Raw genomic sequence first — 24,432 nt, 5'->3', positions numbered from 1 at the left:
AGACACAGAGAACTGCTCTGATATGTAGTTTCTGAAACTGAATAATGCCTTAGAAGCATCAATAATAAGTTACAGGAGGACTTTAAGAGCTTTTAGTAAAGTGACAACACTGTATAAGGTTATTAGCAATTGTATGATATTATAACACAAGTATGATGACGTATGAGCAGTATCCGCTGGCTTTAAGTAAAGTGTACGTCCAAAATTATACATCCAAGTGTTCTGAATAACTCTTTATTTTGCAAAACAAAAAAAAACATTAAAAGAACAGAGGCAGTAAATAGAAGTGTTACATGTTGCTTTATATGGTTTAGGCCCAAAATACATCAGAGACCTTCTAGTCCAGTATGAACCATCCAGACCACTCAGGTCATCTGGTGCAGGTCTGCTCTGGGTTCCCAAAGTCAGAACTAAACATGGAGAATCAGCGTTCAGTTTCTACGCTCCGTATATCTGGAACAAACTACCAGAAAATATCAGGTCTGCTGAGAGTCTGAGTTCTTTTAAGTCCAGGTTAAAGAGTCACCTGTTCACTGCTGCCTTTGACTAAAAGGCTTTTGACTTTTTAAATTTTATATTCTCTTTGAAACTCTGCACTGCAACTTTTACTTTAATATGTGTTTTTATTTTATTCTATTTTATTTTATTTATTTTGATTTTATGTGTTGTTTTCTTACTTGCTGTTTTTAATCACCTTTTATATGTTTCTTTTATAATGTTTTAAATGTGTTTCTTTTTGTTTCTTTTATTTCAATGTCCTGTGTGAAGCACCTTGAATTGCCTTGTTGCTGAAATGTGCTATACAAATAAACTTGCCTCGCCTTATACATAAATAAGAAATAATGTGGCAGCTCTACATCTTTGTTAATTCAAACACATGCTTTTTTTTTTTTTTTTTTTTTTTTGGAAATAAATATGAAATCCCTAAAATAGATGGGTATAGGGACCAGTGACAAAACCTAACAAAAGTTCCCTACCTAAAAAAACCAATTCCTTCACACTGCTTTGGTATGGATGTATAAAACATAATGAAAGCTGAATTTAGAATACATCATGCCTACACTTATAATACTTTATGAACCTTGGTATAAGTTGTTGTACATGATCATAAACTGTTGTAATGACTTTTAGAATGCATTATAAATGCATTATGAATGTGCGTTTAATGCATTATAAACTAGACCTTCAAGTAAAGTGTTACCAAAACATTTTTTGTAACCCAGTGTAATAATACCTTTCTGTTACTGGAGGTTGTAAAGGAAATCAGACCTTTTTTTTTTTTTTTATTTCCAGGGGAAGTCTTTCCCTCTAAGCCCGTTCCCTTGTACTGAACAGCACAGATGGTTCACTATATGCCTTAAATCTGCAGAGGCTTTGCAAAAAGTCCCAGACCAAAAAGGCACCTTCACTTTTTGGCAAACCCGTGCACAAAGCGTCAACCCCCGGGCAAACCCATTAGCAGACAGACGAGTGCGAGAGGCAGCGGGAAAACGACCCAAAAAACCTAAAAACCTTCGAGTCGCCAAGCCAGAACCACAACTGATGAGCCCAGCATGTCTAAAGTTAGGCGACGCGAGCCTGAATCTGCATAAGTCAACAGTCCACATAAGTACACATGCAAATAAACACACAAAGATGGGGACACATTTGACTGATTCGCATACACCCCCCCACCCCCCCCCGCTTTTTTCGCACTTCCATTGGAATGCACTCTCTCTCTCTTCCTGACGAGCATTGCTTGAAACCATTCACACAGATATTTTATGTGCAGGGAATTAATGAGTGTCGTGGTGCTCGGCCGCTGAATCCAGGGTTTGATGAACGGGTAAACAAGGAGCTGATTCACTATTGGTTTGCATCGAATCCAGCAGCGACGCTAACGCCAATTTAGCATCTGCTGACCGTTTGCAAGCGGTTCGCGACAGATTATCCCGATGACGACGCCGACATGCAACGTCATGGATGTGATGCTTTCACACAATCGCACACGCCTCCCACACACTCCTATGACCTCCATTAACCCATAAAGAGCCAGTGGTGTTTATGTGTCAGTTCCCACTCTGCAGAAAAGGAAGATCTGCTTTTATTTATTTATTTATTTAACCCTTAGTGGTCTGAGCCTATTTTGGCTGTTTTTGAGTCCTTTTGAGTTTGCCTTTATTTACTATATATAGAAATGTTTATTATACCCATGTTTGGGATCTTTTTTTTCAGCACAACTTCATCTATCTCATCTGTCATTATTTTTTTGACTTTAACCTACGATTTCAATACAAAAGGCCAAAAAACACAGAAAATATAAAATCTGATTTGAAAAAGTTATAGAATTTATAGCATAAATAACACAAAGATGCTTAACAAACTTTTGCTTTATTAAAGATTTTTTGCTTAATTCAGGATTTTATTTTATTTTATTTTTTTTTTGCTTAATTCAAGATTTTTTTTTTTTTGCTTAATTCAATTTTTTTTGCTTAATTCCAGATATTTTTTTGCTTAATTCAAGAGTTTTTTTTTTCTTTGCTTAATTCAGGATGTTTTTTTTTTTTTTTTTTTTTTTTTTTGCTTAATTCAAGATATTTTTTGCTTAATTCAAGATGTTTTTGCTTAATGAAAGTTTTTTTTTTGCTTCATTCAAGGTATTTTTGGCTTAATTCAAGATTTTTTTTTTTTGCTTAATTCAGGATTTTTTTTTGCTTAATTCAAGATTTTTTTTTTTGTCTTAATTCAAGATTTTTTTTTTTTTTTTTGCTTAATTCAAGATGTTTTTGCTTAATGCAAGATTTTTATTTTTTTTTGCTTCATTCAAGATTTTTTTTGTCTTAATTCAAGATTTTTTTGTCTTAATTCAAGATTATTATTTTTTGCTTAACTCTGGATTTTTTTTTCTTAATTCAAGATTTTTTTTTTTGCTGAATTCAATTTTTTTTTCACTTAATTATATATATACATATATATATATATATATATATATATATATATATATATACACACATATATATATATATATATATATATATATATATATATATATATATATTGCTTAATTCAAGAATTTTTTTTGCTTAATTCAAAATGTTTCTTAATTCAATTTTTTTTTGCTTAACTCAAGATGTCTTTTTTTTGCTTCATTCAAGGTTTTTTTTGCTTAATTCAAGATTTTTTTTTTTGCTTAATTCAAGATTTTTTTTTTTCTTAACTCTAGATTTTTTTTTTTTTTGCTTAATTCAAGATGTTTCTGCTTAATTCAAGATTTTTTTTGCTTCATTCAAGATTTTTTTTTTGCTTCATTCAAGCTTTTTTTGCGTAATTCAAGCTTTTTTTTTGCTTGATTCAAGAATTTTTTTTTTTGCTTAATTCAAGCTTTTTTTTGCTTAATTCAAGATGTTTTTGCTTAATTCAAGATTTTTTTTGCTGATTTCAAGAATTTTTTTTTTTTCTTCATTCAAGGTTTTTTTGCTTAATTCAAGATTATTATTATTATTATTTTTGCTTAATTCAAGCATGATGATTTGTCATCATTGTGTTGCATCCCAGACCACTGTTAAAAAAAATGAACACCTGAATTCAATACTTTTGTCCATATCGTGTCACGCTAATATGAGATTTAAATGTCAATGTTTCCTTAAAGTTTAACAGGAGGTTTTTCTTCTTAAGTGAGATGTGAAGAAAGTGGATGGTTAGTTGTAGTTAAAAATTATTATTTACAGTCAGAGCATGAAGAATATTTTAGAAATTTAGAGGCAGAACATTTAAACTCATAGTCATGGATTAAAAAAAAAAAATGGAAATTGAGAAAAATAAGTAAAAAGGCATTTTGGAAGCAAAGATAAGAATTTAAACCATACTAACCAATGCAATCCTACAGAAGAGGATTAGGGCCACTGGAAAAAAAAAAAAGAAAAAGAAAAGTCCAATATAAATATATATTTTATTATTATTCTGACAAAACAGTCAGAATTTTGAGAAAACAAGTCAGAATTCGCACTTTCTTCTCACCATAATAATAAAAAAAATATACATTGGGCCTTAATTTTTTTTTTCTCTCCAATGGCTCTAATTGCCTTCCGTAGATTTCAGTGATATTTATCACAATATCGAACTATATTAGGACATTTCTTGTTATTGTTTTGTATCCCAGACCCCTGTTAGAAAACAAACATCTGAATTCAACATGTATAGTGTAGATTAGTCCCTTTAAAACCACTTAAATCTTGATGTTTATATTCTTTATTTCAGTTTCCTCACTAATAGCTTTTCTGAGCAAATGTAAAATAATACTGTTTTGTTCAACCTAAGATTGTGTCAATAAAAAAAAACAATATTAAAACGCATATAACCCATATACATCACTGTGCATCATGGGGTTTTATGGTGGAGTTTCACTGCCAATACTGTGTTTTACTCATTTTTGCCAAATAAAAATGTTACTATCCGTGCGTAATGGAAATGTTTTACCCTACAGCGCTGGTATTTCATTTAAATAAACTTTCTCCAGTCGCCTGTTGTTTGATGAGATGCCGGTGCAGCTATTATTTGCTCGTACGGGGGCCAGATCATCTGGTCAGAAGTAGGTCTCCATGAACCTTCCTGCCAAATCTGAGGCTTGTTTTGGAACTGCAGCTGGAGGAAAACACACGGTGCCCACAAGATCCTTCACATGCAATTGGAAAATCTTTTATTTACATGATTATTTTATTGATTTTACGTCAATAAAACATACGGGTCAAGTGGAAAACATAAGATAGTACGATGGTGTGTTTAATTGTTGTTAATCACTGCCACTCAGACATGCACTGCACCACTGGCATTCCCAGTCCCACCAATACTGGGCTCTGTGTGCTTGGCTCCACCCCCCATAGCCATATTAACTTAACCCTGAGGGGTCTGAGCCTATTGTGGCTGTTTTTGAGTACTTTTAATTTTGCCTTTATATAGGTACTATACAAAGAAATGTTTACTATACCTATGTTTGGTGTCTTTTTTTTCCACACAACTTCATCTATTTTTTCACTTTAACCCACTATATCAACCAAAAAAAAACACACAAAAAATATAAAATCAGATTTGAAAAATGTTTATAATTTATTGCATAATTAAACTCAAAGATGCTTAACGAACCTTTGCTTTATTCAAGATTTTTTGCTTAATTCAGGATTTTTTTTTTTTTTTTTTTTTTTTTTTCTTAATTCAATTTTTTTTTCCTTAATGCATGATTTTGTTTTGCTTCATTCAAGATTTTTTTTGGCTAAATTCAAGACTTTTTTTTGTTTTTTTGCTTAACTCAAGATTTTTTTTTTTTTTTTTTTTTTTTTTTGCTTAATTCAGGATTTTTTTTTTTTTTTTTTTTTTGGCTGAATTCAAGATTTTTTTGTTTTGCTTAACTCAAGATTTTTTTTTTTTATTTTTTGGCTTAATTCAGGAATTTTTTTTTGCTGAATTCAAAATTATTATTTTTTTTGCTTAATTCAAGATTTTTTTTGCTTAATTCAAGATTTTTTTTTTGCTTAATTCAAGATGTTTTTGCTTATTTTTTTTTTGCTTAATTCAAGATTTTTTTTCCTTAATGCAAGATTTTTTTTTTGCTTAATTTAAGAATTTTTTTGCTCAATTCAAGATGTTTTTGCTTAATTTTTTTTTTTTTTTTTTTTTTTTGCTTAATTCAAGATTTTTTTCCTTAATGCAAGATTTTTTTTTTTTTCGCTTCATTCAAGATTTTTTTTTGGCTTAATTAAAGATTTTTTTTCTTTTTTGCTTAACTCAAGATTTTTTTTTTTTTTTTGCTGAATTCAAGATTTTTTTTTTGCTTAATTCAAGATGTTTTTGCTTAATTCAATTGTATTATTTATTATTTATTTAAAAAAAAAAGAAAAAAAAAGAAAAAAATAGGTCTCCATGAACCTTCCTGCCAAATCTGAGGCTTGTTTTGGAACTACAGCTGGAGGAAAACATTCAATCTTTTATATGTGATTGGAAAATCTTTTATTTACATGATTGTTTGTTGATTTTACATCAATAAAACATACGGGTCAAGTGGAAAACATAAGTTAGTATGATGGTGTGTATAATTGTTGTTAATCATTGCCACTCAGATATTTGCATTCCCATTCCCACCAATACTGTTTAGCGTCTCGAACGGCTGCGGTTTGTTAAACGAAAGCAGTTTTTCCTCTGTAAATCCACCACTTTTGTCCTTGAGATATTCCAGGAAATGATAAAAGGAGACGCTTTATCCTTCTGCCTCGCTTTTACGCTCACGCTGCGATGACGTTCACCGTAACCACACAGTTTAACACACAACACGAGCTTCTGCTACTTACAGTTCAAGCTACCTTTAGTGTGGAAACAGTGTGTGTTGTCTGTTAGCCACAGCATCCCACAGCGAAGACAAACAATACGTTTTTGTGATTATTGTAAATGACCGGTGGTATGTTAGTTTCCCATTGTTCCAAAGCAGTACAGAAAGGAGGTGTGTACGCTACATATAGAAAAAAAAAATGAAGGTTTTAAGTCACAGCGACCACGAAGACGCCAATAAACACAGTAATTTCCTATAAATTCCACCAACCAGCTCCGTCTCTGCATCACAGCTCTGTCAAAACTAAGAAAAACTGTGTAATTCTACAACAGAGGTGTCAAACACATTTTAGCTCAGTGAAAAAACATAAATAAAACTATAAATAATGACAAATCTGATTTTTTTCCCTCTTTGTTTTGATGTAAGAAAGTACAATTATATGATGACGATGCTAATATTTACAAGCTGTCTTCACAAAAAAATTGAGTAACCTAAATAAGGATGAACCTGAAATTTCTTAAGAAAAAATATTGCATTTATTTATTTTAATATTTAATATTATGCTTCAGTCTATCATTTACACATGTGAATTACAACTCACTGATCACAAAGGCAAAAAAAACACATGGGTGCTTCTATGAAAATGGGTTCGTTTTCATATCAAAGTGGCTTTTTAAACCTAATAATAAAAGATAAATTTAGACATATTTCCTCCCAGGATGGACCTAATGATGACCTCAGATAAACGCAAAAAATATACATAAATATACTCTTGTTCTGAGCCATCCCAAAATTAATGAATTTGTAATCAAATATTGGGGCCAAAAATAGGACCGAAATGGGCCAGGAAAAGCTACCTATAGGTGTCAGTGCATTTGATCTGAAAACATGGCTGTAAATGGTCTTATATACAACTATAAATAAAGACTCTGTTTTAACCCTCCGGTATAGGCACACTTTGCACTTCGTGTTAAAATCTTCATATTATTTTTCACTATTTAAATAAGGTTAGAATTCAAAAGTTGTTCATTTTTGCATGATCTTTAAAATTCTGGCCACCAACTAAAATGTGCACATTGTAAACAAAAGAAAATTACAAGACTAGCATCTGTCTGCCAAGTGTGCCTAAAACGCACTATTTCTTCCATTATAACCACTGTTTTTTGATCCGAAAGCCATTAAGGCACAAATCCTGCTTTTACTGATATCTGGGCTTCATTTGAGAGCTGAGGGTCTAAATTAATTTATTAACGTTGTTAGTGTTGGAGTTAATCATTCACACATGCCAGGCTGCAAAAATCAAATAATATGTGATCCAATTTTTATGTAGTATATAAAAAAAAAAAAAACAACAACATATTTTGTGTTTTTTGCATCAAAAACTGTAGTGACGTCATAATGAAAAGAGATCGTTTAAAGGGTTAAAAAAAAATCAAAAATGAATGATTATTTCATATGTATGATTAGGGCTGACCTTGATTTACAAAAATAAAATCAAATTAGAGCAGAAAAATAAATCCATATATAATATTTAATAGTTTGATTTATACGTGTGCATTTTACGCACACTTGGTGACAGATGCTAGTATTTTTGAACATTTGACCTAGTGCCAAAAATAATAATGCAAATTAACCAGTGTTGGAGTAAATCATTGACATATACCAGGATGAAAAAATCTAATATGTGATCCACTTTTTATGTAGTATATTGAAAAAAAAAATATTTTGTGTTTTTTGCATCAAAAAAAGAAAAAAAAAAAAAAAGGTTTGTTTACATTACAAACATGGCATTTAAAGGGTAAAAAAAAAGTGACAATTATTGAGTATCTGGTATTTTTATTCATGGCTCAAGTTGATGAAATAGAAAAAAGTGTAAAAGAATTAAAAACAAACTATATGAAAATTTTTTGGACATTATTTCACACGTGTGCAAAAAAGGCACACTTGGTGCTTAGTAAGGGGCTCGCTGGACGGGACGGGTTAAAGTTGAGGATCCTAGTGGTTTTTCTAATCCAGACATGTGGGTTTTTCATGAATCTCAGTCTCATTCCAGGTTTTGTGTATAACCCTTAGTGTCCACTCGCGTTACATACAGAACCTGCCGAGTTAAACGCAAATAAATTATGAAAGATTTTACAACAGCGGTCATTTTTGTGAAACACTCTACCTTGCATGTTTACTTTGATTCCTAAAATGTACCTGTGAGAGAATAAAAAGATAATTTAAAAAAATAGCAGCGCGTAATTTTTGTGTCCTTTTTTACCATGTTACATGCGGATTCTTGCATTAAAAACAATATAAAAATGTGTTTCTCTTTTATCTCAGTAAATATTTATTTTTAAAATAGACCCAAAGCGCTTCCAAATTTGCTTCGTAACATTACTCTGTATTTGGTTTGAATTTTTAGTCTCCATGTCCTGTTTTTAAGGACCAGTTTTATAGAAGCACCCATATAGTAACAGGCAGAATATTGTTAGAATTTATGTTATTTTTCTTAAAAAAATGTCAGGTTGTTCATATATGTTCAGGTTATGAGTTAATGCATTTTTGACATTAAAAGGAAAATTTGGGAGTTGTTATTATTTTCAGGGTGTGATTTGTTGCTCAATGTAGCAATGCTCAATGAATTTCATCCTTAGGGGGGACAACCAACCAATGTAAATAACAGTTAGGTTGGGACAGTTTTCTTCCACCGGCACTAACGTTCACCTGAACTGAACTGTCAGCGGTCTCAGAATTCGCGAATGTCCTCATGCACTGGGTCATCGTAAAGGGGGGGTAAACATGATAAATTCACAGGGCCCTTCATTTTTGTGTCCAGTGGGTACAGGTTAGAAATTGTGAAAAATTCATGTAAGATCCACTGTATAATAGAGCAGTGTTCCCAACCTTTTTTGAGCCACGGCACATATTTTACTTTGGAAAAATCACAAGGCACACCACCAAAGAAAAATGTCACAAAAAGTGTATTTACTGAAATATTATACAAATCTAGTCTCAATGTACTTAGTCGGTGTGAAACCTGGACCTGTTTAGTTGAACACAAAGCTCATATTCTTGCAGGAATTGAAGAAAGACGCATACAAATATTCCTCAACAGCTTTGAGTCTCTCTCTTTTTTCGGGGGGGGGGGGGCAAGGCACATCAGAGCACATTATCACGGAGCGTTTGGAACAAGAAAGCTGAGAGCGGTTCGTCAACGACCCCTCAGATGAACCCCCGGATTGAAGTCCGATGTGTAATAGTATGGGAGGCATATCCCCCCTGCCCCAACCTGATACCTGGGGTTTGTGGGTTACTCGCTAATCTGTGCGTCACTAGTGGGGAGGGGGGGGCGCTTTATCAGCAGAACGCACCACATCGGGGCTGGTTCACTTTCACTTTTATTTTGATTTTTGCAAAGGCAAACAGGAGACTGTTGTGGTTGAGTGGATCATTAGTACGTACAGTCGTATGTATCTACAGGGGTTGGACTAAATAATAATAAATAATATTTCTCTTTAGGCATGAAAAAAACAATGCAAATGATTTTTTTTTTTTTTTTATGAACCTATTTTTCGTGGAGTCACAAAAACATCCATTCAGCTGGACATCATGCGTTTAATGTCTGCAGCAAAGAAACATGTATTTAAAACTCATCATCAGAAAGTGATAAACTGTGTGAAAACTATGAAATAAAAACATTTTTAATGCCGCTAATTGCTAAATCGCTAACGTTTTCTCACATTTGATCATACTCTACTGTTAGTTCTTACTCATTTCATGGAGATAATATCCTCCTGAGACCCAGGAATTTGACACTTTTAGCTTTTTTACATTAAAAAATTGTCTCGATTGGAAACTGCATAATGCAACAGTTTTTTCAGATACGTTTTTGAAAGGATTTTTATTTATTGATTGATTTTTTTAATGGAATGTCCTTTGTAATGCACAGCATTTTTTAAGTAAAACTGTTCAACTTTTATCCCCTACAGAGGACAAAATGCTTTGCTGGGTCTCAGAAGGATATGCAAAAAAACAAAACAAAACAAAAAAACCTTTTTGTTTCAGAAAACTGTTAATTACAGTCCAGTAACAGCTAGCAGCTGATTTACACTAAAACATGTTACTGCAGATCAGGTTTATCATGAGCAGCAAAGTTACAATAATTGTATGAACTGCAGTCTTTGGGACGATGCATAAGCGTCCACTGTGTTGGCTGATATGGAACTAAAACAACCAAACCCATGAATATACAGGGGTTGGACAAAATAATGGAAACACCTTAAAAAATCCACAAAATATAATTTAATATGGTGTAGGTCCGCCTTTTGCGGCAATTACAGCCTCAATTCTCCGAGGTATTGATTCATACAACTTGTGAATTGTTTCCAAAGGAATTTTAAGCCATTCTTCAGTTAGAATACCCTCCAACTCTTTTAGAGACGATGGCGGTGGAAATGGACGTCTTACTTGAATCTGTAAAACTGACCATAAATGCTCAATAATGTTGAGGTCTGGGGACTGTGCCGGTCATACGAGATGCTCAACTTCATTAGAATGTTCCTCATGCCATTCTTTAACAATTCTAGCTGTATGGATTGGGGCATCATCATCTTGAGGTGAAGGTGTTTCCATTATTTTGTCCAACCCCTGTATATCACGCTGTTCTTACAGTACCAGTCAGGTCAAATTGGATAATCTTCCACGGCACACCTGATGATTTTTTACGGCACACTAATGTGCTGCGGCACACTGGTTGGGAAACACTGTAATAGAGGAATAGAACCTGGGATTTTGTTTCACAACAGCATTCGTTACGTTAGTTATGGACCTCATCCCCTCGTATATAACTGCCCCCAACGCTCCGACAAAAAAAACAACAACAAAAAAACAAAAAAAAAAAACCCTATCCCCTGTGGTGGAAAAATTTACTTTTTATATTTTATACTCTTTATATTTTATACTGTTAGTACATCTTCTTTTAAAGCTGAGTCATTATTCATTATGTGTGATGTTTACCACTCTGTAACACCCCCAACCCAGGAACGGAGTTCTTGCCTTGAGTTAAAACCCAAACACCTAAATGTCTGAATGTGTAGATAGAGGATGGCGCCTGCACTCCAGATTGGATCCAAGCAAGGTTAGAGTGAAGAGGTCATCATGACCTCTTCACGGAGCAGAGAAGGAGTAGTAGGGAGTGGTATGATGTACGTAGGGAATGACATCATAGTTTGAGGGGGTTGGATTTGGTTCTATATAATCTTTAGTTTTCTCCTGTTTAATCAGACTTCACTTACAGAGTTTCTCTGTGATTGACTTCTCAATAAATGCATTTATTTATTTTAACTCTAACTTTCTCTCCTCCTCTGTGTGTGGGTTATCAGTTGAACATTTCCATAACACCCCCCTCTGTTTTTTGGACAAATTGCACATTATTTTACTAGTCTGGCCCACTTCAGATCCATTTGAGCTTTATGTAACACCTTAAACTTTGCAAATTCAACCCACGGGCCGGATTGAACCCTTTGGCGGTCCAGTTTTGGCCCACGAGCCGCATGTTTGACACCCCTGTTCTACAATCACTGGACCTGTACTGTACATGTAGCACCAGCTGCAGCCGTTTAAGCGTTCTTACCTGTTCATGTTTAGTAAGGCGTGTTTTATTGTGGATGTCTGAGGAAACCAGGTTAAACTGGTGTTTCTCGGCCAGTAACCTCAGTAAGATGACCACCGTCCGACTGCCGCACTTCCCCACTCGGTTATAAACCACCTGGCTGGGGAACGGGAGCACCTGCAGATAGAAAACACCGAAAATGAATCAGAAATATTACTGCCACCGATGTTAACCCTTTAAACTCTAAGCCTTAACCCTTTCATGCACGATTTATGAGAACCTTAATCAAGATTTTTTTTTTCCTGAGTGTTTTTATTCCTCTTTAGGCATGAAAAAAAAAAAAAACAGAAAACAATGCAGTTTAATTTTTTTCATCAACCAATTTTTCATGGAGTTACAAAAATGTCCACTCAGCAGGACACCGTGTGTTAAATTTTAAAGGCAAAGAAACATGCATTTACTAATATACGGTGTGAAAACTATTAAATAAAAACATTTTAATGCTGCTAATTTGATGTTTTCTCACATTTTATCATACTCTAATACTAGTTATTACTTACTTTTTTTTTGCTTAATTCAAGATTTTTTTTGCTTAATTCAAGATTTTTTTTTGCTTAACTCAAGAATTTTTTTGCTTAATTCAAGATGTTTTTGCTCACTTAATTTTTTTCCCCTTAATTCAAGATTTTTTTCCTTAATGCATTTTTTTTTTTGCTTCATTCAAGATTTTTTTTTGCTTAAGTCAATATTTTTTTTTGCTTAATTCAAGAATTGTTTTTGCTGAATTAATTTTTTTTTTTGCTGAATTCAAGATTTTTTTTGCTTAATTCAAGATTTTTTTTTTTTTTGCTCAATTCAAGATGTTTTTTTTTACTTAATTCAAGATTTTTTTGCTTAATTCAAGATTTTTTTTTTGCTTCATTCAAGATTTTTTTTGCTTCATTCAAGATTTTTTTTTGCTCAATTCAAGATGTTTTTGCTTCATTCAAGATTTTTTTTTGCTTCATTCAAGATTTTTTTGCTTCATTCAAGATTTTTTTTTTTTGCTTAAGTCAATATTGTTTTTTGCTTAATTAAAGAATTGTTTTTGCTGAATTAATTTTTTTTTTTTGCTGAATTCAAGATTTTTTTTGCTTAATTCAAGATTTTTTTTTGCTGAATTCAAGATTTTTTTGCTTCATTCAAGATTTTTTTTTTTTTTGCTTAAGTCAATATTTTTTTTTTGCTTAATTCAAGAATTGTTTTTGCTGAATTAAATTTTTTTTTTGGCTTCATTCAAGATTTTTTTTTTTTTGCTTAATTCAAGATTTTTTTTTGCTCAATTCAAGATGTTTTTGCTTAATTCAAGATTTTTTTTTTGCTTAATTCAAGATTTTTTTTGCTTCATTCAAGATTTTTTTTGCTTAATTCACGATTTTTTTTTTTTTTTTTTGCATAATTCAGGATTTTTTTTTTTCTGCTTAATTCAAAATTTATGTTTAGGTCTCCATGAACCTTCCTGCCAAATCTGGGGCTTGTTTTGGAACTACAGCTGGAGGAAAACACATGGTGCCCACAAGATCCTTCACATGCAATTGGAAAATCTTTTATTCATATGATTGTTTTGTTGATTTTACATCAATAAAACATACGGGTCAAGTGGAAAACATAAGTTAGTATGATGGTGTGTTTAATTGTTGTTAATCAATGCCATTCAGATATGCACTGCACCATTTGCATTTGCATTCCCAGTCCCACCAATACTGTACTCTAATACTAGTTATTACTTACTTTATTGAAATAATACGCAAAAAAAAAAAAAAAAAACTTTTTTGCTTAAAAATGCAAAAAATAAATAAATAAAAAATTCCTGTTAAATGCAATCTAATAACAATTGGCTTTTTTTTTTGCACTCAAACATGTTAGTGCAGATCAGGATTATCTAGAACAGTCAAGTTACAGAAATGGTATGAATGTCAGTGTATGGGATGATGCATAAGTGTCCACTGTGTTGGCTGATATGGAACTAAAACAACAAAACCCATGAATATATACAAGAGAACAGCTGGAGAAGAACTGTCCACTGGAGTGACCAGTATGCATGAAAGGGTTGAATGTTTCACTTGGACTTTTTTTCTTATTGTGACTTAGGGTGACCGGGTGTCCTGCTTTGTGCAGGACTGCACAGCATTATGGCCATTTTTTCCAACAAATTGAGACGATGTCCCTCATTTGATTGGCTCTTGGCTATCCAATGCGCAGGACAGTTGTCTTTCTCCAAACGTCAATTTCATTTTATAGCCGAGACAGCGCTATCACCATTGGCTGTGTCCGCTGTCAGTCAACCAACATACACGTGGGGTCAAGAGTCCATCAACCTATCACCGGCATCCTCCTGAGCTCCGCCCACTGACCCACAAAAAACAAAGGCAAAAGCTTCAGACACCGGCATGCAAATATTGGCGGAAATCATGGAAACTGAAAAAATGCAAAAAACAGAGGATGCAATGACAGAAAAGAATGGGAAAATGTTTATACATGAGTGAAAGCAGGGTATTCTGCGAACTACAGTTGTCCTCAAAATTATTCATACCCCTGCCATTTTTTGTAACTTTTTGTTTTTGTGATGAAATGAATGAGTTTTGTCAAGTTTGTTTGTGACTTATATGTGATACACAAGTGAGGAAATAAGAACAAATGATACTTGGAGAAATACTTTATTTCAGGAGTATTTTATTAGAGGATTTCTAAAAAACGCCATGTTCAAAATTATTCATACCCTACGTTTATTAAGTCCAAAGTCTTTTCTTAATAGTCAGTAGAGTAGCCTTTGTTCTTGATAATGGTTCCTGTAAGTGTCCATAAGTTCTCTTCTGTCTCCTGTGGGGTTTTGGTCCACTCTTCCAAGACCAAAGCCTCCAGCTGGGTCTGTTTTTTTGGCTGAAGGTGGAAACAGCTATTAAAATGTTGTCAGTTCTGCCTTTTTGTTTTATTGCACATACATTAGTTTGCCTTTGAGGGTTGAGAACATGTAGTCAAATAAATAAAAAAAAAAAAAAAAAAAAGAAGCTGATTTTCTAAAAGTATTTAATCAAAATATTTGAAACTTGAGGTTTCTTTTTTTGAGTTTTTACGAGTAGATTTTTTGTTTTGTTTTGACAAGCAAAAAAAGTTGTTGAAACCTGTGCAAAAAAAGCAAAAAATAAATGCCCAGTGCAAAAATATGCATACTGTGTGCAACCAAAACAAATTGTTGTTATTCATATTTATAAGCTCGACAATAAGATGCACACTGTTTAAAAATCGAGACTTTTACGGTTATGTGTCCCACACAAACACACTCCTTGACCCACGTGTGGCTCATAAGCACCTGGTCACCCTATTGTGACTATATGTTGTGACTGAACTCAACCACTAAAGTATAGACATTTTTAATTGCACTATTTTGTACATTGCACTGTATACATTGGCACTGATATGTATGCGATAAATGAAGGAGGTTGATGTGTGAGGAAATTAATGAATGGATGTTGATACGTGAGTCATGCATATTTTGTTTTTATTATATATTTTTATACAGGGTGACACAAAAAAACGGGAACTTTTTAACAATCCCATAAAACCAAGAGTGATGTAAGAAAAATATTTTATTCATAGTAATTGAAACCTTAAAACATGCCATTTAAGAAACAACTAGAAAAGCACTCGGAGAGCGCAGACGTCCGCCAAGGGCAAAAATTCCCCACATAATCGGTGATACAAATCCTACATTTATTTTTTAAAATAAAATCCGCCCTCTGGATCAGATCCGGATCAGCCTTTGAAATGTGATAGAGGACCCCATTGTCAATTCCTGAGTGAAATTTCATGAGTTTTGGTCAATAATTAAGCGAGATATTGGGAAACGAAAATTTTGGCCCCATTTACCACAATGTTAACAAAAATTTCAAAGTGTTCCAGAATCCAGGATTTCTTCCGGATCACCCCCAAAAGTTAATCATTTCTTCCTTATCCCATTTCCAACAAACCCTGAAAATTTCATCCAAATCTGTCCATAACTTTTTGAGTTATGTTGCACACTAACGGACAGACAAACAGACAAACCCTGGCAAAAACATAACCTCCTTGGCGGAGGTAATGATGGAATTTTCATTTTTTAAAAATTACAGGGTGACCCAAAAAATCGGGAATTTTTGAAGTGCGTATTGGCAGACATGAGCAAGTGGCAGCACTGCGAGACAGTGACCTTGAGGAAGTAAACACACCCCCATTTCAGTAACCATTGGCGGCTGTGCGAGAATTGTTCGGTAACCGTGTGATCTCAAGATTCGGTAACGTTCCCTGGCCCCCTAGATCGCCAGATTTGTCCGTTTGTGATTTTTTCTTGTGGGGCTATCTGAAGAGTAAAGTGTACACGACTCGACCAAGAACTCTGGATGAGTTAAAACAGAGAATTCAGGATGAAATTCACAGTATCCCAGCTGAGATGTTGCAGCGGTCAATGAGGAATCTAAATTTTCAACAGCAGATTTCAAGAATGCATTCGTACAGGAGGACGCCATCTACAGGAAGTCATTTTTTAAAAATGAAAATTCCATCATTGTTTCTTAAATGGCATGTTTTAAGGTTTCAGTTACTATGAATAAATTATTTTTCTTCCATCACTCTTGGTTTTATTGGATTGTTAAAAAATTCCCGTTTTTTTGTGTCACCCTGTATTTGCAGTAAAACAAAAATGTGTGGCTGCATCAGATGAACACAAATACAAATATATCTATTTTTATCTATTTATTGACTAAATTCGTAACAGTTTCAACATGTCATGTCCTGGGTTTGTGTCATTATTTTGCTGAAATGTCGAGTTTTTACCTTGATGGAACTGAGCATGTGCAGAAGGGAGCATCCAAAAGTCGCACTTAAACTGTCAAATGTGATTTGACCTGATTTGACCTTGAAAATGAAGGTCAAGGTTGCAAGAAATTCATCCGAGAGCTTCTAAAGTTGCACCTAAATGCCAAACATGAAAGCGGTCAGACGATGTGGTGAAAAGCAGTCAGATTAACGTCATTGTCGGAGGCCATATTTGACGAATCGACACCGATTTGACCTTGAAAATGAAGGTGAAGGTCGACGCCCAAAGAACTCGTCCGAGAGCTTCCAAAGTCGCACCTAAACTGTCAAACGTGATGGAAATTGGATGAGGTCAAATTTAATGTGTCAACCCTGATTTGACCTGAAAATTAGGGTCAAGGTTGTAAGAAATTCATCCAAGAGCTGGAACACCGTCATCTTCTACAACATTGATTCACCAGTGAAACCCATTGAGTTGGATCAATGACAGTGGATGGACACACTGGGTTTAAGTTCAGTTAATTATAGATTTGAATGAAAATTTCACTTTTTCTTCCGTTTTCTCTGTTTTTGATATAATAACTATCTTTAATCTAAGCTTTTATGAAAATCTACATGATCAATGAATTAAATATTTGAAAATACCTTATTTTCACTGAAAAAAAAACACAAAATAAAGAAAATAATATTGCAGTAAATGGTGATAAATCACTTAAAAGTTAAACAGAGTAAAAAATGTATTTGTGAAATGCCACAAAACTAGTCCTGGGTCTTTATGGGTTAAAGATAACTTCAGAGCTTCTGTTCCTAGTGGGAGAAGACTCACTGATGGCATCAAAAAGAGGAAAACATATCCTAAAAAAAGGGTCCATGTAAACAGATATAGCTTTTTAGGAACGCTAGAACAAACCAGTAGAAAAACTCAAACTAACTCTCATACGGTTCTGCATAAATGTCTAGTAATTCTCTGTTTTACGGATTTCCCTGAACTACTCTTGTCTCACATCCTTGGTTTCAGTAAAACCCATGGAGTTGGATCAATGACAGTGGATGGACACACTGGGTTAATGATCAGTTAATGATAGATTTTAATGAAAATTTCACTTTTTCTTCTGTTTTCTCTGTTTTTGATATAATAACTATCTATAATCTAAGCTTTTATGAAAATCTACATGATGAATGAATTAAATACCGGAAAATACCTGATTTTCACTGAAATAACACAAAATAAAGAAAATAATATTGCAGTAAATGGTGATAAATCACTTAAAAGTTAAACAGAGTAAAAAATGTTTTTTGGTGTCACCCTGTATTTATTACTATTACTATTTACCTAGATTTCATTGCACATTTTGTATAATGATAATAAAGTATCTTATCTTATAAAAAGGTTAGAAAATATGCTGTGAGTGAGTCCGTTTGCCCATTTTTCCAGAGCTCTTTTTTTTTTTTTTTCCAGATCTTTCAAAATCTAGAAATCATTGACAATTTACTACAGGGTGTCCCATAAGTCTCCATACACAGGAGACATAATACACATGGTTCTAACATGTATTTCTTTATATTTCTTCTTTATAGTTCTTCAGCAGTGGAGGACACGCATTGAAATGTGTTCCCGACAAAATGGCAGTCATATAGAGCATATTATATAAATAAAAATGGTTTATGTCAAGAAACGTTTATTTTTCCTATGTATGGAGACTCATGGGACACCCTGTACATGTCATAATATTCCTAAAATGGCTTCCTCTCCAGCTTCTAATACAGACGTGATTGAAATTACCCGAATGACCCGATAAAACTTACAAAGTGTAACGTCTCAGGTTTCAGAAACCGTTGGAATTTTTCCAATTGCTCAAACAGTGAAAGCGTTAGAGCCATCCAAACTGTACATGCACAGCGTGTCAGCGATGACACGCCGGATTTTATAGAGTTAAAGATACTAGAACGCAGCGTGCACTGATTAAGCAATGCTGTGTCTCTGCTTTAGATGACAAATCTGGCTCTGCGACAGTAAAGAATAGACACGAAGGAAATGAAAGCTTCAGGGAGACGTGTTTTTTTTGGAATCGTTTCATTTCACCTTTCAGCATATCGTAATTCAAGTGGTTCGGGAACTCGACTAGACTAGCATCTCATCTTGGCTTTGTTTAGAGCAGGGGTCTCAAACATGCGGCCCGGGGGCCAAATGCGGCCCGCCAAAGGTTCCAATCCGGCCCGTGGGATGAATCTGCAAAGTCCAATAATTCCACAGTCAAGGCTGTGGAACTCATTTTCTACATACAGACCAATCGAAACTGTGGAAAAGGAACTGATCAAGTTAAAAAAAATGGTTTGATATAAATAAGTTATCACTCAATGAAGATAAAACAAAATGTATGGTTTTTGGTGGTGCTAGGGGAAATTATGATATAAAACTGAAAATTAATGAAATTGAAATTGAAAGGGTGTATGAAACAAAATTTTTGGGAGTGATTATTGACCATAAACTCTGTTGGAAACCACAAATAGAATATATCAAACGCAAAATGTCCAAAGCTGTTGCGATTCTTTATAAAACTCGCGACTTGTTAAGCAAAAAATGTTTGCATATGTTGTACTGTTCACTTGTAATGCCATATATGTCATACTGTGTGGAAATATGGGGCAATGTGTATTAAACTAATTTAGACCCGATAATTAAACTCCAAAAAAAAGCTATTAGAGTCATAAACAAAGCTGGTTATCTCCAATCAAGAAATCCACTTTTTGTAGAATCTGGTTTACTGAAATTTTTTGATATTGTATATTTAAAAACAATGGAATTTATGTTTCGCGTTAAAAGTAAAAAAACTTCCTTTTTGTATTCAGAAAATTTTTAAGTTAAGAGAAGGACATTATAATTTAAAAGGGATGTTTGTGTTTGAAAAATGTAAAGTAAGAACAAACGTTAAATATCACAGTGTTTCAGTTATTGGTGTCAAACTATGGAACAAACTGAAGGATGAAGTGAAATTGTGTAGCTCACTGTTGAGTTTCAAAAAGGCTTTAATTTGTCAAATTCTGAAGGGCAATGAAAGTAATATGATTACAAAATGATTTATAACACTGAATGTAGTATAATTTGTGTTTAAGTATTTATCTGCTGCAACTACGGGTGTAGACGTGAATTAAGGATGTGAATAGGAGAAGCAGAAATAAGCCTCCGGCTTCAGCTTCTGCCTTTTTCAGTTACAAAATGTGTTAATTTTATGTTTGCTTATTTTTTTAATATGTATGTGTTTTGTTTTGTTTTGTTGTTGTTGTTTTGTTTTGTTTTTTTTAAAATATGTATATGTTTTTTATTTTGTATTTAACTGAAATAAACATTCATTCATTCATTTGATCTCAAGTAAAATAATAACCTACAAAAAACTAATGACTCCATATTTTCTTCTTGGTTTGATGTGAAAAAAATAATCTTACATTATGCTGATAAATAATGACAACTTTAATGTTTTTTCTTTGTTTTAGTGCAAAAAATAACATTAAATTATGAAAATATTTACATTTACAAACTACCCTGTAACAATAAAATGTGAATAACCTGAACAAATATGAACAACCTGAAATGGCTAAAGAAAATTATGCACAATTTTAACAATTTTCTGCCTGTTACTAAGTGTTTAGTGTCTTTGTAGATCCGAACCATAATGCACATATAGAAATGATAAGCTGAGAGGTAAAATTGTTAAAATTGCACTTATTTTCCTTTGGAAATTTCAGTTTTTTCAGGTTATTCACATCTTATTTTGTTTGGATTGTTTATAGAAGTAAGTATTTTCATAATCAAATGGGGTTGTTTTGCACTGAAACAGAGAAAAAAAATTGGAGTTGTCATTTTTTATAGGTTATTATGCTATTGTTTTATTGGTCTGGCCCACTGGAGATTAAATTTGGCTGAATGTGGCCCCTGAAAGAAAATGAGTTTGAGACCCCTGGTTTAGAGGCTTTAAAACACAGGTGTCCAACATGTGGCCCGGGGGCCAAATCCGGCCCGCCAAAGGTTCCAATCTGGCCTGCGGGATGAATTTACAAAGTGCAAAATGCAAAAATTACCCTGAAGATAATAAGAGTCAAGGGCATCGAACTCAAAAATAATAGCATAATAACCTAGAAATAACGAGTCCAAATGTTCTTCTTGGTTTAATGGGAGAAAAATCATGATATTTTGCCTCTAAATAATGGCAACACAAATTTTTTTCTCTTTGATTTATTGCAAATAACATTAAATTCTGATATCCTTTAATAATAAAATGTCAATAACCTGAACGAATGTGAACAACCTGAAATGTTTAAAGAAAAATATGTGCAATTTTAACAATATTCTGCCTGTTTAGTGTCTTTGTAGATCTGATCTGTAATGCACATGTACAAATCATAAGTTGAGGCATAATATTGATAAAATTGTACTTATTTTTCTTCAGAAATTTCTTTTTTTTTTTTTTTTTTCAGTTATTACCTCCGCCAAGGAGGTTATGTTTTTGCCAGGGTTTGTTTGTTTGTCTGTTTGTCTGTCCGTTAGTGTGCAACATAACTCAAAAAGTTATGGACAGATTTTGATGAAATTTTCAGGGTTTGTTGGAAATGGGATAAGGAAGAAATGATTAACTTTTGGGGGTGATCCGGAAGAAATCCTGGATTCTGGATCACTTTGAAATTTTCGTTAACATTGTGGTAAATGGGGCCAAAATTTTCGTTTCCCAATATCTCGCTTAATTATTGACCAAAACTCACGAAATTTCACTCAGGAATTGACAATGGGGTCCTCTATCACATTTCAAAGGCTGATCCGGATCTGATCCAGAAGGCGGATTTTATCTCAATTTATATAAAAAATGGGGGTGCCCTTACTTTTTGGCCTACTGTGCCTTTAATATTAAAGGTAGAAATTTCTGACAAGCGCCATTGTGTAGCTCAGTCAGTTCCGCATCGGGAGTATGCCACCGGATTTCATGTCGCTTTAATACTTAAGGAGCTAGATCCAGAAGAAAACCGCCATTACGAGAAATGTGATTTTCGTGAATAACTACTGAACTAATAAGGATATAATTATGAATCCAGTTGCTAATGGTATGTTTTCATGGTCAAGGAATCTTAAAATATAGGTCAAATAAATATGGGACTAATATTTATGGTGGAAATCACAATATGGGGGAATTGTGCAAATCTCATGCAATTTGACTCAGGGATTTACAATGGGGTGTTCTATCAAATGGCAAAGACTTATTCGGATCTTTCAAAAAGTTATGGACAGATTTGGATGAAAATTTCAGGAAATATTGATACTGGCACAAGGAACAAATGATTAAATTTTGGTGGTGATCGGGGGGGGGGGGGGGGGCACTGATCTGCCTTGGCGGAGGTCTGCGCTCTCAGAGTGCTTTTCTAGTTCACATCTTTTTTTGCTTTGGATAGAAATAGTTTCATCATTTAATGTGATTTTTTGCACAAAAAAATTTGGAGTTGTCATTATTTATAGGCTATTATGCTATTATTTTATTGGTCCGGCCCACTGGAGATCAAATTTGGCTGAATGTGGCCCCTGAAAGAAAATGAGTTTGACACCCCTGCTTTAAAACAATAGTGTGATGGGAGGTTTTGATGAATTGGAGAGGGGTAGGGAGGGGTATAAAAATAAAAAAAGGGTGGGGGCTATGAGATGTAATGACCAATCACTGTCGAAGTCGCAGATGCAACATGGTAGACCCCTTAAATGTGATATTTTGCTTTCACTTCCATAGCGACACATAGCAGAGTCACATTGTTTAACTTTAACCCATAAAGACCCAGTGCTACTTTTGTGTATCTTTCTCTCTATTTAACCTTTCTTCAGTGATTTATCGCCATTTACTCTAATATTATCCTCTGTATTTTGTTTTTTTTTCCGCACCAATACGTTGTCGGGGGGGCAGTTATAGTACTCTGTAACTAGACAGTGCCCCCCTTGTGACCCGTGTGTACCTTGTAAGTGGTATCGGTGCATTTGTATCGGATATCTTTTACAAGTACGAGTACACACACTGAGTATCGGAGCCGATGCTGATACTCGTATCAGTATCGGTGCATCCCTATTAACCCTTTCATGCATACTGGTCACTACAGTGGACAGTTCTTCTACAGTTGTTCTCTTGTACAGGGGTTGGACAAAATAATGGAAACACCTTCACCTCAAGATGATAATGCCCCAATCCATACAGCTAGAATTGTTAAAGAATGGCATGAGGAACATTCTAATGAAGTTGAGCATCTCGTATGGCCGGCACAGTCCCCAGACCTCAACATTATTGAGCATTTATGGTCAGTTTTACAGATTCAAGTAAGACGTCCATTTCCACCGCCATCGTCTCTAAAAGAGTTGGAGGGTATTCTAACTGAAGAATGGCTTAAAATTCCTTTGGAAACAATTCACAAGTTGTATGAATCAATACCTCGGAGAATTGAGGCTGTAATTGACGCAAAAGGCGGACCTACACCATATTAAATTATATTTTGTGGATTTTTTAAGGCGTTTCCATTATTTTGTCCAACCCCTGTATATTCATGGGTTTGGTTGTTTTAGTTCCATATCAGCCAACACAGTGGACGCTTATGCATCGTCCCAAAGACTGCAGTTCATACAATTATTGTAACTTTGCTGCTCATGATAAACCTGATCTGCAGTAACATGTTTTAGTGTAAATCAGCTGCTAGCTGTTACTGGACTGTAATTAACAGTTTTCTGAAACAAAAAGGTTTTTTTGTTTTGTTTTGTTTTTTTGCATATCCTTCTGAGACCCAGCAAAGCATTTTGTCCTCTGTAGGGGATAAAAGTTGAACAGTTCTACTTAAAAAATGCTGTGCATTACAAAGGACATTCCATTAAAAAAATCAATCAATAAATAAAAATAATTTTAAAAACGTATCTGAAAAAACTGTTGCATTATGCAGTTTCCAATCAAGACAATTTTTTAATGTAAAAAAGCTAAAAGTGTCAAATTCCTGGGTCTCAGGAGGATATTATCTCCATGAAATGAGTAAGAACTAACAGTAGAGTATGATCAAATGTGAGAAAACGTTAGCGATTTAGCAATTAGCGGCATTAAAAATGTTTTTATTTCATAGTTTTCACACAGTTTATCACTTTCTGATGAGTTTTAAATACATGTTTCTTTGCTGCAAAAATTAAACGCATGATATCCAGCTGAATGGATGTTTTTGTGACTCCACGAAAAATAGGTTCATAAAAAAAAAAAAAATCATTACCTCCGCCAAGGAGGTTATGTTTTTGCCAGGGTTTGTTTGTCTGTTTGTCTGTCCGTTAGTGTGCAACATAACTCAAAAAGTTATGGACAGATTTTGATGAAATTTTCAGGGTTTGTTGGAAATGGGCCCCCCCGTGGGCCCCCCCACCCCCGATCACCACCAAAATTTAATCATTTCTTCCTTATCCCATTTCCAACAAACCCTGAAAATTTCATCAAAATCTGTCCATAACTTTTTGAGTTATGTTGCACACTAACAGACAGACAAACAGACAAACAAAGAAACAAACCCTGGCAAAAACATAACCTCCTTGGCGGAGGTAACTAACAGTAGAGTATGATAAAATGTGAGCAAACGTTAGCGATTTAGCAATTAGCGGCATTAAAAATGTTTTTATTTCATAGTTTTCACACAGTTTATCACTTTCTGATGATGAGTTTTAAATACA

At 33.9% G+C, this 24,432-nt stretch overlaps 1 protein-coding gene across 1 annotated transcript in view; it reads right to left on the bottom strand.

The window, feature by feature from the left end:
• Nucleotides 1-24,432, bottom strand: part of usta (uronyl 2-sulfotransferase a) — a 241,053-nt gene that overhangs the window by 89,735 nt on the left and 126,886 nt on the right. The window contains exon 6 of the mRNA XM_030128233.1: nt 11,913-12,068. Coding sequence (XP_029984093.1) covers nt 11,913-12,068 — 156 coding nt within the window. The remainder of the gene's footprint in view (nt 1-11,912; nt 12,069-24,432) is intronic.

Source organism: Sphaeramia orbicularis, chromosome 24, assembly GCF_902148855.1.
Source record: "Sphaeramia orbicularis chromosome 24, fSphaOr1.1, whole genome shotgun sequence".
Taxonomy (NCBI): domain Eukaryota; kingdom Metazoa; phylum Chordata; class Actinopteri; order Kurtiformes; family Apogonidae; genus Sphaeramia; species Sphaeramia orbicularis.
Note: the sequence above shows the minus strand (reverse complement) of the source record. Positions and strands in the feature narration are given on the sequence as shown.